General features: G+C 46.3%; 1 protein-coding gene across 2 annotated transcripts in view; it reads right to left on the bottom strand.

Annotated features, from left to right (window-relative positions):
* dnmbp (dynamin binding protein) overlaps window positions 1-20,833 on the bottom strand; it is a 75,434-nt gene that overhangs the window by 34,875 nt on the left and 19,726 nt on the right. Inside the window, exons 2-4 of one of the 2 annotated variants that reach the window (XM_035405094.1) lie at window positions 12,020-12,174; window positions 9,313-9,435; window positions 5,064-7,172 (exon numbers count right to left, since the gene is read on the bottom strand). In XM_035405094.1, the coding sequence (XP_035260985.1) occupies window positions 5,064-7,172; window positions 9,313-9,435; window positions 12,020-12,164 (2,377 nt within the window). In that variant the 5' untranslated portion in view covers window positions 12,165-12,174. Of the gene's footprint in view, window positions 1-5,063; window positions 7,173-9,312; window positions 9,436-12,019; window positions 12,175-20,833 lie in introns of those variants that run through there. The other variant, XM_035405095.1, reaches the window with a different exon arrangement.

Below are 20,833 nucleotides of genomic sequence, written 5' to 3'. Positions count from 1 at the left end.
AATAGAATCTGGCTAGCAGGAGGTAACAAAGAACTGGAATGACTAGAGGGAGAGAGGGAGGGAGCGAGTGAGCGAAAGACAGAAGATGGGAGACCAAGCGAGAGAGGGGGGGGTGGAGAGAGAGAGGAAGGGACAGCAAGAGAGAAAGAGAGAAAGAGAGAGAGAGAGAGAGAGAGAGAGAGAGAGGGGAGTGGTTGGGGACAATAATCAAAACTTTGAAGCCTGCCGCACCTCTACAGATTTCGCCACACACAGGATTGCTTGGCACTCTTTCACTTTATTATTCACTCACTATTTATTCCCACTATTTACTCATTCTTGCCTTCACCTTGCACAGTAATAATACTAGAGGTGTTTACTCTTTGCTTTATTCTTCACTCTGTGACTTTGACACATTTCAATAAACATGTCAGATCTGATTTTGTGAATAAATGCTAGAAAAACACTATGCCAAGAAAGAAATTTGGGCGTAATGATGATGAAAACTATCAACTGTCTCCCCAGGGTCAAATATTACATATTTCAGGAACATTTACCATTAAATATGAACTATAAATAGCTGCCTATCATCTTCCCTAACAGAATGAAAGACTCACAGATGCTGGGATCTGGAACAGACCACATATCAGTATCAGCTTTACAGTGCAAATCAGCTGGGGTCAGGATTAGCATTGGCTAGCTGCAAGAGTGTTGAAAAACACTCTCCACAAAGGTACACTATATGACCAGAAGTATCTGGATACCCCTTGGTCTGGAGCTGTTTTAATGGTTTGGACTAGGCCCCTTAGGTCCAGTGAAGGCAAATATTAAAGCTACAGCATACAATCACATTCTAGACAATCCTATGGTTCCATAATAGTTTGGGGGAAGGCCTTTTCTAGTTTCAGCATGACAATGCCCCCAGGCAGAGAGTGCAGTCCATATATAAATGGCTTTGTCAAGAATGGTGAGGAAGAACCTGACTGGCCCGCACAGAGGCCTGATCTCAACCCCATCCAACACCTTTGGGATCAAATGGAAAGACAACTGCGAGCCAGGCCCAATTGCCCAATCAGAACCCGACCTCACTAATGCTGTTCTGTCTGAATGGAAGCAAAACCCTGTAGCAATGCCCCAACATCTAGTATAAAGCCTTCCCGGAAGAGTGGTGGTTTTTATAGCAGCAAAGGGTGGACCGACTCCATATTAACGCTCATAATTTTGGATGAGATGTTGGATGTGAGGTGTCCACATACCTAACAGTACAAGAAAAACAATGCTGTACATCGCTGCGTTCAGATTTGGCAAGACAGGGATTGCTCAGGTTTTATTATAACTTTGGTTATGTAATAAAATGGCACTTTTGACCTTCACACTGATGGAGCGTGCCCAGTTATAACTTAATCAGTAATAAGCGAGTCACACACCTGATTTCCATTCAGCCTAACGTGCGCTTGTTAGACAAATCTCACAGGTCAGAAATGAGTAATCATTGCGCTAGAGCTGAGCTTTGTATGGATCTGACCAGTCTCAGATCAATTATCGCCATTCTGTTTTCTGTTTTATTTTGGGCAAAAAAATAGAAATCCTTCACAGGGTTGATCTGCGCTTTATTTTCCTTTCTCAATAGGACCCGATAAGACAATAATGAAAACGCCCAACAGCCACTGACACACACAGAGGGCTTATCTGAAGAACTGTATGCACAGCTGTGTGCTGTGTGTGTGTGCGTGAATAAGCATGTTTCTAAGAGAGTGTGTAAGTGTACTGTGTGTGTGCGTGTGCGTGTGTGTGTGTACGCGTGTGTCATGGCGGCAGGCAGGATGAACACACAGCCTACACTCGTTGTAACTACCAATGTTAATGCAGTAGATGCGCAACATCATACTGTACCTTGGCAATGTCCACAGATCAGTGGTGAGGAGTCTGGGATACTGTTGGCTGGGATACTGTTCCATGTCAGCAATAATAGGCAGTTGCCATATTCGGAGGCAGCGCTGCTACCTACACTATATGACCAAAAGTACCTGGACACCCCTTGGCCTGGGGCTGTTTTTCATGGCTTGGGCTAGGCCCCTTAGTTCCAGTGAAAGCAAATCTAAATGCTACAGCATACAATCACATTCTAGACAATTCTGTGTTTCCCCAACAGTTTGGGGAAACAGTTTTACTGTTTCAGCATGACAATGTCCCTGGGCACACAGTGAGCTCCATACAGAACGGTGTGGAAGAACTTGACTGGCCCGCACAGAGCCCTGACCACAACCCCATCCAACACCTTTGAAATCAACTGGAAAGCCAAATGTGAGCCAGGCCTAATCGCCCAACCAGTGCCCGACCTCACTAATTAGTTTCTGGATGAATAGAAGCAAATCCCTGTAGCAATGCACAAACATTTAATATAAAATCTTCCCAGAAGAGTGGAGGCAGTTACAGCAGCAAAGGGCCAAATCCATATTAATGCCCATAATTTCAGATGAGATGTTGGATGTCAGGTGTCCACATACTTTTGGCCATGTAGTGCACAGTATATCCCCAACAAACCAGCAAGCCTCCATATCATGGTTATGTGCCGTGCATCTCTACCATTTACATCCTTTGATGTTGCTTTGATATGTGGACATGAATAAAAGTATTAAATTGTAATTCTACAGTCTACACAACAGGGCTGTAAGACCAGGAAACGGCATCACACAAACATCAGCCACGTCCTGCAGTCACTTTCCTTTCATTATCTTGCACTGCTGCACTGAGAAACCTGTATCATAAATAAGCTTGTCAACCTGAGTGAGGAATTACAAACGCAGTAATGGTACAAAATGGGGAAGCAGAATGTGAGCCCTGTCTTTAAAGCCCGCCCCCCTACACACTGCTGTCTGCTTTAACTATTTAAGACTACTTAAAAGTCCAATCGGTCAGGCCCCCCCCCTCTCTCGCTCCCCTCCCGATCTCCCCTACCTGGTACCCGCCTGGATCCCCTGCTGAGGACATGTCCGAAGAGGGCGGAGAATCGGATCACGGGGCGCACCAGCGCGCCCCAGATCCCCGCCTTAGCCCCGAAGCGGGCCATGTCTTCTCCCCGCCGCCGCGCCGCAGTACTGGCCGCTCGGAGACGCCCCGGGGCTGCGGCAGGGGGGCCGCACGGAATGCAGGGTTCCAGCTGCACGTACGTGCGAAAGGTTTGGTCGGCAAGGGCAACATTCCGGCCCTCCTTGACACGCGGCGGCTAAAAAACGCTCACGTGGCTCTCCAGGAAGGGTAGACGTCCCAAACCTGGCCCCACCCCTCTCTGCCTAAACACCCAACATAGCCCCACCCCTCACTCTATGACCACCCACCCTGGCCCCACCCCTTTATTCCAAACCACCAAACCCTAGCCACACCCCTCACTCTATGACCACCCACCCTGGCCCCACCCCTTTCTTCCAAACCACCAAACCCTAGCCACACCCCTCACTCTATGAACACCCACCCTGGCCCCACCCCTTTCTTCCGAACCACCAAACCCTAGCCACACCCCTCACTCTATGACCACCCACCCTCCCCTCCCACCACACCCCACCACTCACTTCATGATCACCCACCCAGGCCCCAGCCCTCTCTGCTTAACCACCGAACCCTAGCCACACCCCTCACTCTATGACCACCCAACCCTGGCCCAACCCCTCACTCTATGACCACCCACCCTGCCCTCCCACCCCATCCCACCCCACCCCATCACTCCATGATCACCCACCCAGGCCCCACCCCTTTATGCTTAACCACCCGACCCTGGGCCCAGCCTTCACTGCCTAACCACCACACTCATCAGAAGCCAACCATTTTCTGTCAAAAATGACCAATGCCAGATCAGACTGCTTTTAGTAGGCTAAGCACTCAGGCCAGTGACACTGCTGACTGATCCGAGATCAGGCCAATGCCAGAGAAGACTTGTGTTTTCAGCGGAAACAGCAGAAGAAAATGTGGAGAAGGTGAGGGAGACAGAGCCAGAAACAACAGGTCCTGCATTGCCATAATTCCACAGTAGTGTGAAGAACAGGTATACACGCTCACAGAGACAAAGACCCTGCCCACCACACTGTTGCTGCCACGCCCACTCTAATACCAGACAACTGCACCGATCCTCCCACACCCACTCGAATTCCAGCCTGTGACTAATATGAGATTACACAGGGAAACCAGTGCGTTTCCCATCAACACGAGGCAACAAACACATACACACACACACCCAGTGACTTAACGAGTGAACCCTGTTGAAATGAATTGGGGGCAATGTGCAGCTACCGCAACAGTCACAGGGTTGCAGTGGTTAATCATTTCAGATGGTTCATGACACTGCAGTGCTCTGTGCGATGGGTCTGCACCATTTGAACACATTTCAGAAACACTGACTGCTGCTGCATTCACAGTTGCTTTCATTTTTATTGAATGGTATATTTTAAACCATGGATTGAAGGAGGATAAGCATACTCCCACCTGTGCAAAGTCAAAGCACTTTCACAAACTTTAATTTTCCACATAAAAAATAGCACTTTGAGGTCAGTGTGGGGATGAAGGCAGTCTCTAATAAGCTGATCAGAAGTCAGTGTGAGAATGAAGGTAGTCTCTAATGAGCTGATCTGAGGTCAGTGTGGGGATGAAGGCAGTCTCTAATGAGCTGATCTGAGATCAGTGAGTGGCTGAAGGTAGCCTCTAATGAGGTTATCGTGGACCAGTGAGTGGCTGAAGGTAGCCTCTAATGAGGTTATCGTGGACCAGTGAGTGGCTGAAGGTAGCCTCTAATGAGGTTATTGTGGACCAGTGAGTGGCTGAAGGTAGCCTCTAGTGAGGTTATCTGAGATCAGTGAGTGGCTGAAGGCAGTCTCTAATGAGGTTATCTGAGATCAGTGAGTGGCTGAAGGTAGCCTCTAATGAGGTTATCGTGGACCAGTGAGTGGCTGAAGGTAGTCTCTAATGAGCTGATCTGAGGTCAGTGTGGGGATGAAGGCAGTCTCTAATGAGCTGGTCTGAGGTCAGTGCGGGGATGAAGGTAGTCTCTAATGAGCTGATCTGAGGTCAGTGTAGAGGTGCAGGAGGTCTCTCACCTCGTAGCTGCTGCTGCTCCAGGGACAGCGTGTCAAGTGTGTAGGAGCAGAACTCCAGGTTCTCCAGGGCCTGGGCGCGGGCCGTCTCATCCTCCTCCTCCTCCAGCATGAGCCGCAGCTCCTCCATAGTTTGGGAGTACACCTCCATGTCCCGCTCCACCTCCTGCAGCCGGAGGAGGGAATACTGCTCCTGCTCTCTCTCCAGGGCCTTCTGCTCATCAGACTCCGCCTCCGCCTCCGCCTCGGGATCCGCCTCCTCCTGCTCTTCATCCTCCGGCGCAGGGAAGGTGTGGTCGGTCTGGGGCCTGGGGGAGTGGCTGTCCGGGCGCAGGCAGGGCGGGGGCGGTCTTGGGGCGGGCCTCGCGGGTCTGAAGGATTGCGGGGCCCCACGGTCGCCCCCTGCCGGAGAGCCCCGGGACACCCGCGGTCTGACAACCCTCGGGCGGGGCGGGGGGGGCCGCAGAACCTTCCGTCTCTCTAAAGAGGAAGATGAGGAAGAAGAGAAGGGCGAGGCCTCAGATTGGAGATACACGGGGGAGTGGGAGGAGCCCCGAATGATGTCGCTCTCGCTGCTGAAGTCCAGGATGGAGAAGTGGCGTGAGATCTGCTCCCGGCCGGAATCGGGGAAAGGCCCGCCCCCGGACCCTCCCCCTGGGCCAGCTCGGGTTCCGCCCCCTGCCCCGCCCAGCAGGCAGCCCTTCTCAAACTCGGCCAGCTGCTGGCACAGCTCGGCGTCCAGGTCCCGCGCAGATGCCGAGAGGCTCTCCAGGGTGAAGGAGCCGGACAGGCCGTTGGAGCTCCGCCCCCTGGGCTTCCCCCACCGCTCGCCCGCGCGGCCCAGCAGCAGGTCCGAGTCGTTGACGCTTGAGTGGCGGGCGACCTTGCGATGGCTCCGCCTCTCGCCCCAGCCGGAGGGGTTGTCAGGGGCGACGTTCCGCCCATCGCTCTGCCCGTTCTGGCCGGCCGACGCGAGGCTGAGGGTCCTGGTGGCGGGCGCTGGGGGCGGGTCCGAGTCGCTGACGTCGCTTACTGTTCTACGACCGAAAGACGACCTGAGGTTCAGAGAGTGCAGGCTGGGGCGGGGTGGGAGGCGGGGTTTGGGCGGGGGAGAGGGGCTGGCGGAGCTGGCCCTCTGGAGCTGTCTGCGTGGGGGTGTCAGGGCCCCCCCGCCCCAGGAGCCGCGCGCGGGCTCCGGACCCGCTCTCGCATCGGCCGGCTTTGCGTCCGCCCATTTCCTGTCCGCGCCGCCGCGTTCGGCCCGGTGCTCCAAGTAGTCCAGGTCCCAGACCGTGTGGTCCTCCTGGACGCTCCAGCCATGACCGTCACCGTGGGAGTCGCCCGGAAGTGCTGGGCTTTGTCTGCCAGTGTCCTCATCTATGTTCTCTATGGAGGGGGTGGAGTCGAAGTTTGGCAGCTCCTCCCTCTCGGCGTCGGGGGCGGGGCGCGGGCTCTCGAGCCGGACGAATCGGTGGGGGAAGACCCCGCTGTGCCCCCTCAGCCTCCCCTCCAGCCACCCGTCCTCCAGCGTGCTCACCACCCGGATCCTGTCGCCCACGTCGAAGTCCAGCTCGCCCGCCTCCATCGCACGAAAGTCATACAGCGCCACCCCGTAAACGCCCTCCTCCTCCTCCTCCTCTTCCTCCACAGACTCCTCCGCTGCCCGAGCAGAGCCCTCCCCGTCCTCCTCCTCCTCCTCCTCCTCGTAGATGTCGTAGGGCCCCGCCTCCTGCCCCGCCCCCCCCAACCGCAGGGGAGCCAGCAGCTCCACGAACCCCTCGGGGAACACCCCCCTGCGCCCGTCCAGCTCGCCCTCGTACCAGCCCGGCTCGGGCACGCCCACGATGGTGATGATGTCGTCCTCCCGGAAGTCCAGCTCCTCCTCCAGCTGGGCCGACAGGCCCATGAGGGCCCGGGCCTGGCCCAGGGCGTGGCTGGGGAGGTCGGAGGTCGCCGCCGCGGTGACGGCGGCCTTCTGGGACAGCTGGCGGGACCTGCAGGAGAGGCGGAGCTCTTCGACGCAGGACACGGGGATGACCCCGCGCGACCCCCAGCAGTTCCGCCCCCTCAGCCAAGCGGCGTCCACGTTGCCCTCCCCCACCACCACGTCACCTGTGCAGAGAGGAAGAGGAGGGGAGGAAGAAGCAGGAGATGAGAGAGAGGGAGAGGAAGGGAGAGGAGTATAGAAGTGAAAGACGAAGAGAAATTCAATCTTCAGACGCTGTCCATGGAACTCTAGGTGGAATTTACTCAATAAGCTGTCTCACCCCCAAGATGCTACATAAAATCCACACAATAATCTTCAAAATCATGATAAAGTGTCAATGATAATCTTCTCTCACACTGAGAAAAGAACAGGTCATTTACTCTTGTCAAAGTAGTGATATAATGCACATGGTTATGTGCAATAAGATGACCAACTGGAAGAAATACAATATTTGTTAGGTAAAAAGCAAATCTTCTTTACTGCATCTTAGCTGGACAGTGGAGCGCTGGCAGTGAAGTTTCTCGCCTTTAAGATGCATGTCAATGAGTTTCACCTGGGCATTTATGAAGCAGGATTACTGAGTTAGCTGGGTAACTATGCCCGGAACCTTCGAAAATCTGTAAATTGGACTTAAATAAAACAACTGTTCTGGGTTTTACTCAGCGCTGTTACCCAGCTAGCTCCAGATTTTTGTGGAATACCCCCCTGCATTGTGGGGTTAAAGGCATGTTTTTAGAAGCCTCTTTTAACTGAGGGAGAAGCAACACACACACTGCTGAGGGAGAGAGGACACAAGTCTGGAGTTCTCACTGGGTTTCCATGGGGGTGTACAAAGAAAACATTCTCTGGTGTGGATTTGTATTTGCAGCAACAGATGACACTCCCCGTGCTCACAGCTTTTTTATAGCATTATTTTATTTTTGAAGAATGCTTTCACTTAAAAAGAATAAGCAGCAAACAAGTACATCAAAGCACCCGTTAAAGAATGGTTATGATGCTTCGTTTTGTGAGAAATATCCACCACATGGATGTACCGCTGCAGGAAAGTGCTAAAAAGTACAGAGAATTCTTCCTGACAATGCTGCAACAAAGGGTCAGAGGTCACATTCCACAGAGCAGGGCTTCCCCCCATTGTTTAGGAGTGCCGACCTCATGCAGGGACCTCGTGTCACAGAGGAGGCATCTAAGTCCTTATTAATGCCTGAACAGAGGAAAAGACATAGCAGAACACGGGTTCGCCCTTTTCACGAAGCGCCGGACCACCTCTTAGGAAATAAAATGCGTGTGGAATTTAAGAGCTGACAGAAGACGGAGAGGGAGGGTCAGCTCTCTAAAGGCAGCCCTGGGGAGGGGAGGTCAGCTGAGGAGAACACAGCGCTCCCTCTTACGCACTCCCAGCCGCCCGCCTGTCATACACAAGTGGTCAAACAGAGACTCCTAGTGGTTGCTGGGGGGACTGCGCCCTGTGAATTTGCTGCCAAAGGGATGAATTTCCTAATTGTCAGTCAGCTGGCTCACGCCCTCCGATCTCTGACTCAGTCCTCCAGGTTCCCATGACCAAACTAAATAAGGTCAGAAGAGTTAAGGAAAAGTGTGAGCCCTGGCACGGGTACGAGGATGAGTGAGAAGCACTTCTGTTATAAGTTTTGACACAGCTATGTTTATAGGAGCACTGGGAAAACTAGGGTACCTAACATTTGGCATACAAGCTCTTTCTAAAATGAAGCAACCTTCTCTGCTAGAACACGACTGTCAACAGCAGTTAAACTGATCTCTAGCTTGTGCACTATTGGTCTAAATTACTCACTTTTTACCTGAACTGCCTGAAATTAAGCTTCTTTTTGCCAGCCGAGTTATGGAGAAAGAGAAAAAGAAACAAACATTAACATGAGTGAGTGCGCCTACATAACACACACATGCACAGGCTGGCACGCACACGTGTACACACACACACACAAAAAGACTAACAGACAAACACACACGCAAACACACACTCACACGTACACGTACACAAACACACACACACACACACACACACACATTTTGTAAAACATTTGCGGTGACTGGGCCCCATATGATCATAAACAGGGTGATGTGCGAGGTGACCAGACCAATACGGTCAAAAACAGGGGGCTGCATGGGATGACCCCACAAGGTCACAAGCAGAAAGGCATGAGGGATGGTCACATGGTCATGCAGGTCGGAGGTTGGTCGGAATGACCGCATGCAGTCATGAACAGGCATGAGGCGCTGGGCACGGTGTACCTCTCTTCAGCGTCAGGTTCCCGGGTTCCAGGCTGCTGAAGTCATTGATGCACACGTACAGCCTCTCGCCCGGCTTGGCACTGGGGATGCTAACTGGCTCCACGAAGGTACTGGGAAACTGGCCTGCAAGAACAAGTCACCAGTCACATGACCAAGAAACGACCAATCAACAAACCGCAGCGATAAGCCCAGCGAAGAGGAAAAGCAAAACATCGCTGCTGATGCTGGCCATCCTGATTGGCCAATGCATGGTGACATGATGAAGAATTTAAATGCACTCCAGTTTTTAAAAGAAATTAACATGTGATAGCACACTCCTTAACATCGTTAGACAGCTTTCAACTGCAACATGGTCTCACATTATCTAGTTTCAAAGGCTTAAAATTCACTTGCAATGTCATGAGCAGGAAAGCCATTTGTATTTAGGTGGGAACCTGCATATCCAACCTCATTCAACAGCTAGCAGCCTCATTGATCTAATAATAAGTAGAGACAGGTGTGCCAAACTGCAGCGGAAATGAAAACCTACAGGATCTCCAGGAACAGGGTTGGGTACCTCTGGTCTAACTATTCAGACAATGAGGTCGGTACAGGATACCAGAACTAACATCGTGACAGACCAATACTGACTGAAGCAGAACAAGTACAGCCCTAATTATGTCATACTAGCCATGCTAGTTTTCAGCAGGAAGCTTTACAACGAAGATTTAGTCTTATATGAACGCTATCAATTAAAAATTCGGTTTTCAGCTAATTTCCCCTTTAAAGGCAAAGTTCATCCAATAATCATAGTTTCAAATTATTCAAAAACCCATATATACAGGGCCATCCAACATTATTCAAGCCCTGCATAAAGAGGAGCAAATTATAAAATAACCAATGAATAAATTAAACAATTCAGGGAATTAGTTATGTTGTACACACCTAAAAATGGGGAAACCATATTATTTCATTCTAATACAATTTCTCAGAGGTTTTTTTAACTGTCTCATTTCCCCAGGATACATCAGCTCTTCTGTCAGATTGTTTATTACGCTACTGCAAGACTCCTCCCCAGTCTTCCCCAGGGAGTACTGACACAAAACTGACCTTGACAAAAAAGTAAAAATTACAGGTTTCATTTTAATCCCATTAAAATTTTTGATGATATTTTTTGCAGAATACGTGTGCCATGAGTGAGCTAACCAGATGTGACGTTTGTATGCGTAATACCATTATTTATCTTGCGACAATAACGCAATTATTGCTGCGATAGCTCAGGAAGCCAACAAAAAGGGGCCTTTTCAGGCTGCGTGAATGGGATTTCTGTCTCGGCCTTGTGTCATACTGTACGCCCTCTCTCTTAGTTTCTCAATTCAACTCGAGTGACAGACAAAGAATCGTCTGTGTTTCCCCAAGTACAATCACAATTACGCCAAATGTTGAGAAGCTCATTTGAAATTACAATTTCTCGAAGAATAAAGAGGTCTCTCTGTCTCTCTCTTTCTCCCTCCTCTCACTTCCAGTCTGAGATGCAGCCACACCTGAGCAAAAGTGTGGAGTCATTTCCTTTGTTGTATTCCAGACACCGCCCTGACATATACTTGCTCATTGCTTCTTTATTTAAACCAGACACATTCTTAAAGGGAAATTGTCCAATAAACTGCCTACAACCAGTTGATTATCATAGTGGTGTCATGCACATGACTCGTTATATGAGTCAAAATTTATCCAGTTCGTTTTCGCCAGTATGTACATTAAAGGGATATTTTGCATGCTGGACTTAAAAAAAATATATATATTATTTCAGTTTTAGAGTATGTTTTCAATTGGCACAAAGAGTTTCTTTGTATGATAAACGATATTTTAGATGCTTACAGAAGTTTCTGAAGAGGCATGGGCTTCAGAATGGCTGGTATAGCGGCTTAAAGCAAGAAAATACAAACTTTGGAGGCATAACCAGCTGCTTTAAAATTACTATTAAATAATTTGCAACTGACCTTCAAATTCCAATACACTAATAATTACAAAGCCTTCAGTTTGTAAGAATCTTATGTAAATACCTAGATATACTTTATCCCATCGTGAAGGAGTAGCCTTCACTGCAGAGACAGGACATGCGTTTTTGTTTTCTCTAGAAATTGCCATTTAAAAATGTACGTATAATTAGCTTTAATCACCATTTTCATGAACTGACTGTTTAGTGTGCATAGTGTGTCTTGCAGGTGACTGATTGATAGGAATGTTTCCAGGTCTGTCAAATTGTGGGCCGATTTAAGATCAGCTATGTGGATTAATAGGGGGTGATCGTTTTGCAACTAAGTTTCGGCAGTATGCTAGTAAAGCTTTTGCCAACTTTTTTCCTATAGGGTCCAGATAAATTAGATGTCCTTACGTAATGTCCTTCAATTACGTAAAGTCTCAGTGCCTGTATTTCTGGCTTGTGTGCAAATAAATTGTTTTATATACTTTTGAGCTCAGGTAATTTTAGAAAAACCTTTGTTTTCCAAAGAATCGTCCGACTCTGTGACACCCACAAAAAAAACTATACCGATTTCTAAAATACACTAAACCTGAAATATAGAAACTCCAGAAAGCAAACTACCCCTTTAACATCCAGCACAAATACTATTTCAGAATAGTAAAATAATAATTTGTTATTAGCGGAAACTGGAGCATTTGGGCTCACTGAACAACAACGACAGACCTCTCCATGCACATCACTCACCTGTGACCCCATCCTTGTTGCCCAGCAACCAGAACTCATCGACCACGCTAAGGACCTCGATGACATCGCCGGTAAACAGGGGGAGCTCCTCGGAAACGCTGGGAAGGAACTCAAACACGGCGCGGACCACCGAGCCGGGCTCCATCACTCAGCCCCTGTAGAGAGCAGAAGGACGGATGAGGACATGGCTTCAGCTCGGGACTGCCAGGGTTTCTCACAGCTTTCTCACGGCATCTCACCGTTTCTCATGAGACAGAATTACAGGGCAACAATTCACTGCATTAAAACAAAATAAACAAAACGGTGCGTCCCATTCCACGAAGTGTTTCAATGTATGACAAACGATGTGGCTATATTAGAGGAGATCACATCTAAATGTTCAGATTCAAAGGTTGCTGTATATGGATTGTACATATACAGACACTGACACTGATTTTACAGTGTCAGGTAGTGAAGTCCCCTAATTGAGCCTGACAGGCTTCCCTTGCCAAGCAGGAATACTAAAATAGGAATAAAACAGTTGTGATAGCACCTTACTCCACCAATCACAGAGTATTTTAGTATCTACCAATAGAACAATGGCGACCATGATTGGCGGAGCTCCTCCTCTTTGTTTACAACAAATACGCTGATGACACTAGTTATCCCAATTTATTATCCCTGTTTTAAACCACAACCACTCTGAGCACAGAACAGACTCAGTCCAAAATCCTCAATGATTTAAAATCAATGATTTAGGCCTAATCATTAGAATAACTGTTGAATTGCGTGCTACCGGATAAGTCATGTTCACGCTTAAAGATCTAGACTGTGCTCTTCTGAAAATAAGATCATCTAGAGAACCTGTGGTAGGGTCTGAAAACCCAACAAAAGCTTCTAGCTACACAAATGTCTCTGAACATTCTAAGGGGTACTAAACCCCAGCTGTTTCCAACACTCCTAACCAGAAAGGAAATGTTCTGGACCTGCTGTATGGAACTGGATGATTGCAACAGATCCGGGCATCCCCAGACCCTTTCCTCCTCAAGAGGCACATTTACAAAGACGCATAAATCTCAGTTAGTGGGCCTCCACACCCTCAAAAACAATACCCCAGACTAACTGAAACCATAAACACACACACACACACACTGAGCACTGTCCACATGGCAAAACTCCAGTGTGGTGCACTACCTCTCTATGTCCACCAGGTGTCACGTGCATCTTCTAAAAAGTTTTGCCAAGGACGAACACTCTCACATTTTTCCTTGAGTGTTTACTAAAGCAAATTTTTTTACATGTACATACACTGGAGCCGCATAGGAGGCATAGTCACATGATGACATCAGCTTCAGCGGACACTGATGGAGGGAAAATGGCAGTCAGATGTCGAACGGGGCGTAGTTTTTGGAGAAAACTGTGGAACAGCTATCGTTCCCGATGAGTCATGCATTAGCCTGTGAGTGTTTGTGAGAGTGAGTGTGCAAATGAGAGTATGCATGTGCACATTTCGAATATTCTACTGAGGCAAGTTTGAACATGAGCAGTGCCCTGGCCTGAAATGTACTAATTCTCCAACCACTACATTGGTCATGAGCAGTTTCTTTCTTTTTACACATTCCTCTTTCCATCACTTTGTTACAGTTTAATGTTCAACTCAACTGCCCATAAGAGTTTGTTCCCAAATGTACTTATAGCAAACTGTAACTTGGCAGTTCTGTTCTTGAGGCTTACCAGTGGTTTGCATCTTGCAGTGAACCCTCTCATGTTATGCTGGTGTAGTCGTCTCTCTATGATAGTCTTTCACACAACTTCACCTAGATCCTGGAGTGTTATTGATCTGTTGAAAAGGGGGTTTCTTAACAACTGAAAGTCAACTTCAGTCATTCACTGTAGTGGCCTTCCGTAGTTGGTTGCTATTGCTGAGCTCACCAATGCGTTCTTAACAATGTACCAAAGAGTTGATTGTGACACACCCAATCTTCTGGCTATGTCTCTGATTACTTTATTCAGATTTTTCAACCCCGTGTTGGCCTGCTTTACTGGCATTAACACTTTGGTCCTTGAGAGACAACAGCAAGAGACAAATGTGAATTCTACACCCATAATCAACTGTGGACCTTTTCTTAGATTTCTTGTACATGAACTAATGATGCCTGGTCATTAGTCTGGTCTCCCCTCCCCCACCACTGCGGTCCAGCCCCTCTTTCGTCATTGCCTCCACCCTGCCCACATCTGTCGCCACCTGATGCTCCCCATCAACGCCACCCGGCTCCACCCATCACCTGAGCCACATCATAAACCCTACAAAACTGACTGACATGTTGGTCACCAGTCAGCACCCTGAGCTGACCAGAGGAGGATGGGTTTCCCCCTTGAGCCTGGTTCCTTCCAAGGTTTCTTCCCATCTGCCACAGGGAGTTTTTCCTTGCCACTGTTGCCTTAGGCTTGCTCCTGTGGGGGTTTCGGCTAGGGTTGTCTGTAAAGCGTATTGTGACAACTGCAAAAAACTGTAAAATATGCTATACAAATAAAATCTGATTGAAAATTTGATTTGATATAGCTGGCCAAGAAACAGCTGAGAAGCCAACTGTCCAATTATATTTGGTCTTCCAAAATGGGGGGACTACATATAATAAGGGCTGTAATTCCTACACGGTTCACACAGTATGGATGTAAATACCTGTAAATTAAAGCTGACAGACTGCAGTTTAACCTCAAATTCTTTATTTCATTTCAAATCCAATGGTTTAGACTACAGTGCCAAAACAGCTAAAACTGTCACTGTCCACACACACACACACACACACACACACACACATAGTGTACACACACACCTGCAGGCATTTTCACATGAAGGACATGTGACAAAGACCACTGTATCTTGTTTATTAAGGAGCTTAGAAGAAGTAAATATTGGAAGACTCCAAATACAGTGTAATCATTAGACAGAAAGAGAATGAGAGAGACAACAGAGCTGAGCTCAAGAAAGATGCTGGTTTCTTCATGGTCACTGGCCCACTTCCTCAGTAGCCTTCCATCTCTGGAGACTGTGACCACTTCAGTATCTGGTTCTGAACAGCAAATCACTTCCAGGTACTACTGCTCATCACAAGGAGTGCCTCTGTATCTGCAGGTGAGGGTTGGGAGAGTACTGTTTCAACCTGCTGAGAGAGTGGCTGATCTCATATAATCCTTTCAGGGTTCCTGGCTCTGAACAGTTCAGCCATTCTACCGTGCAAACAAACAAAACAATGCACACCATCTGGACTCTGAATACTACACGGGTATGTGCTTTCCCAAACCCAATAAAAATTCTGTATGTTATCATATCTGGATAACATACAGAAAATCAGACTCACATAAGACAGCGGCATCACAGCGTGACACATGGCCGCGCCCTGTGGAGTGTGGAGTGCAGCTACTCTAGCTACTCTACCAGAAACAAAGCGAAACTAAACTCAACGAAACGAAGACAATAACGAAACGAAAATGCCACCAAAGAAAGTCAGTAATGCAGTTGAGGAACAGTTGGAGGAGATCACAAAATCTCTGAACTTCATGTCGGATGAGTAAAGTGGCTAAACAACAAGCTATGCTACTTGATCTGATGGATGAAGTCAAACAACTGAACAACCTTGTTGAAGAGAAGGATAAGAAAATTGATGGACTCGAGCGAAGAATTGATGACCTGGAACAATACACAAGAATGGAGGATCTAATCATAAGCGGACTGGACATCACACACCGAACTCATGCCAGGACTAGGGCCGGAGATAAAGACGGGGAGGACGCCCCGACAGAGGAACTACACACGCTGGAACGGCAAGTTATGAAGTTCTCTGAAAGTAAGAAAATGAGCATTCAGAGTAATAACGTCGCAGCTTGCCATACCCTTCCCCGAAAGGATAGCAAAGCAAAGCCTGCCATAATAGTTCGGTTTGTGAATCGAAAGCACAAGACTGAGCTACTAAGGCAGGCAAAGAAGCTGAAGGGGACAGGGGTGTACTTGAATGAGCATCTTAGAAAAAAGAACGCCGACATTGCCAGACATGCACGCATCCTAAGGAAACAAAACAAGAGACAAGCAACATGGACAGGAAACTGCAAAGTGATGATACGTCTAAATGGAACACCCGCAGAAGCCAAAGTATTTACGATAAGGGAATTGAAAGACTTAGACCAATATAGATGAGTAATTATAAACTGTTGCCTGCTTGTGCTGATACTATGGAATATTTCCGTTTGGAGACGTTGATGGCTGTGGATTTTGTGGCCATTGGTTCGGATTGTGTGGGGCAGCATCTGCACGGACTGAATGAGAACTGTGAAGAATTGGGCCTTGAAGCGGATGAGGGGAGCTTGGTGAGGATTATTTGTGGCTGTGTGGGGAATGAGGATTCTTTTGCACCTAAAAATGCTAAGCGCGTATATTTGAACTATAAAAATAAAAGACAGATCTTGATGAGGACTATTCGTTCCTGTTCAGAGACATTGATTAGGAGGAGTTTGTAGGCATTGGCAAGGATTGTGTGGGTGATCATTTACACAGACTATATAGTAAGTATGAACATTTGAACTTTAAAACTTTTGACTACACAGAGCACACCAGGAACCTGCCTTGATACATTCAAGGATAAATTAGCTGGTATGTTTGACAAATTGAATGACAAAAAGGTGCAAATTGTATGCGGTGATTTTAATATTGATTTGTTAAACCCAAATGGACACAAAAGGACAACAGACTTCATTAATACAACGTACAGCAACAGCCTATTTCCTGTTATTATAAAACCAAGTAGAATAACAACAGACACTGCTACATTGATAGACAACATATTCACAAATTGAAAGCAAAATAGTAGGTGGACTACTCATAAATGACATAAGTGACCACCTTCCTGTTTTTGCAATTTTTCATAAGATAAAAAATGAAAATAGGTCTAACACTTGTAAACTGATTCGACACAGAACACCAGAAGCCATCGCTGCCCTCAAGGTGGACCTAAAGAAACAAGACTGGAACGAGGTTTATGCTAATGATGATCCTCAAAGGCTATGAGAGCCAGTATGAAATTAGGGGAATAGGTATGTTTAAAAAATCAAGGGTAAGGACAAATATAAAGATGAGATGTATATCTGTCAAAGGGGTTAATTTGTGGAATAGTTGTGACAAAGAATTAAGAATGTGTAGTTCACTTTGCAAATTTAAAAAAATGTTTAAAAATAATGTGGTAAACAAATATAAAACGGAGTGTTAATGTTTGGAACTTTTGTTTTTGTTTGTTCTGTTTTGTTTTTGTATAGCCTAAACCTAGTAGGGAAAGGGATGCCTATTAGAATATGTTATGTAAAAAGGGTAGGTATAATAAGCTAAAGCTTCAGCCTACACCTTTTCGGTCAATATTTTTTTGTTTTCCTTTTAATTTAATTTAATTTAATTTAATTTAATTTAATTTAATTTAATTTAATTTAATTTAATGCCTTATTGTTATTTATTTACTTCTATGTGCATTCTTTTTGGAAAATTGTTAATAAGGACCGAAATAAATTACTACTACTACTACTACTACTACTACTACTACTACTACTGAAATGGCGTCTTCTTCAATTTGTTGCTAATCCAGAGCTTTTTGTTAGATTTAATGCGGTCTGAATAGGATTAATTTTTAACACTGCTTGGGGTGTGGGGATGGGGGAACTGGTGTGTGGAACAGGTGAAAAACAGGAAACAAAGAAGGATGTTTTGAAGTCTGTCTATGATTGGCTGAAGGCTGGCTCGGAGCTGGACCTCCAGACTTGGCGAAACCCAAACAGGCTGAGATGGCCAAGGCCGACAAAAGGGCAGTACATCTGCGCTCCGAGAAACACTGAGGCAGACAGAGGAAGGGAGAGAGAGGGAGGAAGACACATCGGGAATCATACAGACATGCTTTAGCAATAGGACCTATTCTTTTGTCCCAATAATTCGAAATTAGTCGAAATTCAAATTCGAAATAGAAGGGAAAGGGTGGGGAAGGAAGGTTAAGCGACAGAGACAGAGGGAGAGAGAGAGCTGTATTTTAAAATCAGCATTGTTAATGTTTGTTGGAACATGTAGTTTTTCTCTGGTAAGAACAAATCTCTTTCACTCTCTACCTCACTTTCTCACTCTCCTCTTTTCTCTCAGTATGATTTTTGAATTGAAGTAACTTTATTGGTATAACATAGAAGCATTCACGTTGCCACTGGCCAGGAATTCCTGAAATCCTTGTTTAACAGGTCTTCCAGTGGCTTTGCCAGCAAAACGGTCACCTGGTTGTTCCTGGATGTTGTTCTTTTGTTTCCATTTTATTGTATTTCTACATAATACAACAAAATACAGGCTACCAGACTTCAAATTAAAATTACTTTATCAATGATGGGTGCAAAACAGCTGACAAACTACACTTCCTGTAAAAGAATACCAGGGATTTCTACAACATGAATAAAACATAAAGGCTGCCATGTGATTTTTCTTCAAACGAAGCAAACACAGAGCCCAGAAATACCTGTAGATGGAACTCTCATGAGAAAAACTATGGAAGGGTTTCTCTCACACGTACGACTTTGACTAGTCTCACAGAATGGTGATAAAACCACCTGTGATATCAAAGAATAAACATCCCAGCTCTAAATCAATCAACAACTGAAATCTCAAAACTTGGATGCATTTCCATCTGGCTCCACCAGAAAAACCGGGTTTAACTGCGCTATCCAAAAGCTGAATTAAGAATGAATGGCTTAACACCACAAACGTCAGTTAATAACACAAACAAACAGTGCAGTAATGTTCATTTGTGAAAGGCTGGGATAATCTTGGTGGAGGGATCAGGAAGAATAGTCATTACAGCTGACCGCACTTGGCACACTTTGTTCTGGTTAGTTCTGATGGTTCACAGCACGACCACAGGGAGTTAATTTTGCGGTGGTCTGGGGGGACCGCAGTGGCTTTTCTCTGGTGGGGCTATGAGGACTATAATTACAAACTGCAGGAAGCAGAGGGGATTTCTGATTGAAATGCAGGCAACTGTACCCTACATCACCCTACATGAAAAAGAATTTACCCCCTTCCTGACTTCAACTATTATTGCATATTTGCCACACTGAATGTTCTCATCTTTAGACAAATTGTAAAAAAGTTTTCAAACACCCATATCACCCATCTAAAAAAAGTAATTGCCCCTTAATAACACAATGAACCAATTCACCTAATTTAATTGATAGAGTCAGCTGATTGAACACAGCCATGCTTTATTGCAACCAGCCCTGTTGAATCTAAACCTCACTCATATTGGACCTTACCATCAGAGTAAAGTAGTCATCGCAAAGTTTGTGCAAGCACACAATGCCATGAAAATTCCAGAAGAGATTAGAAAAAGAAGTTGTTGAAATATCAGTCTGGAAAGGATTAAAAAGCCATTTCTACAGCTCTGGGACTCCACCAAACCACAGTGAGAGCCATTATCCTCAGATGGAAAACACCTGAAACAGTGGAAAATCTTCCCATTAGTGGCTGTCCTAACAAAAATTCTCCAGGGTGCAGTATCAACTCATCCAGGAAGTCACAAAAGATCCAGAAGAACATTCAAAGAACTGTAGGCCTCTCTAGCCTCAGCCAAGGTCGGTGTTCATGACTTCACAATAAAAAGAGACCGAGCAAAAATGAGATTCATAGGAGAGTAGCAAGATGGAAACCACTGCTAACCAAGAGAAACATCAATGCTCATCTCACACCTGCAAAAAGCACCTGGATAAAATAATATCTCTATGTGGATGGCCAGGCACCACCTGAAGCTCAACCTCGACAAGACAGAGCTGCTCATCAACCCTCTCTCGTACATCTAACAAACTAGATTTCTAGCTCCCTAGGCATCAAGATTCAGTCGAGATTCGGGCATGTGCTCATCCATTTTTAAATATTTTCCCCAAGTCTATAAATAATTATTGCATTTCAAGTCTGGCCAGGGACCCCATACAGCACCTTCAAGGACACCTAGGGGTCCGTGGACCCCTGCTAAAAACCCAGGCCTCATGGATACAAAATAAATGGATGCTGTGAAATTCTTCTTGGAGATGGAAGCCACTGAATTGGTTACTCAAACAAACCAAACAAAGTGGTTCATTTCAAATGAGGTTCTGGTTATGAGAACAAGCTCTTGACTTAAACTTTGGCGGAGGGGATTCAAAGTGGCAATGAATGCTTTTCCCTCACATTACTTCAAGGAGAGAAATGAATGCTTTTCCCTCACATTACTTCAAAGAGAGAAATGAATGCTTTTCCCTCACATTACTTCAAGGAGGGAAATGAATGCTTTCCCCTCACGTTACTAAGCCCTTCCCCCTGTTCAGTCCCCACAAAGGCATTCTTACACTAAAGCTCAGGTGAGTCTATTTATGCCTGACCTGACAACAAGGTTAATGCAGGCGTGTCAGAACCATGCATTCCCTTTGGAAACAAATCACCAACCCTTTCCCTGCATTAAGTCATGACTCTGCTTTTTTGGAATGTGAAGAGAGTGGGAATCTTCCTTTGCATTCTTTCTTTTTTGCATTACATTCATTTAGCAGACTTTATTATCACATTATTTATAAAAGCAATAGTGGCAGACCTGGTAAAGACCATTCCTGGACTGATTTTTGTCATTCTTACCCCGATTCTGTTGAAAGTCTAGTCTAGTCACTGCAACATTCTCTGTCAGTTCAGGAGAGTGCAAACAGGCCCTCGCGTCCAGCAAAGCATGTTCTGACAACAGCTGCTTCTTCTCATTCCGATCAGTGAAGTCATGTTTTGGAGGGATGCACTTCAAGTGCATC

This window comes from Anguilla anguilla, chromosome 2 (assembly GCF_013347855.1).
Source record: "Anguilla anguilla isolate fAngAng1 chromosome 2, fAngAng1.pri, whole genome shotgun sequence".
In the NCBI taxonomy this organism is placed as follows: Eukaryota; Metazoa; Chordata; class Actinopteri; order Anguilliformes; family Anguillidae; genus Anguilla; species Anguilla anguilla.
This window is presented reverse-complemented; position numbering and strand designations above follow the sequence as displayed.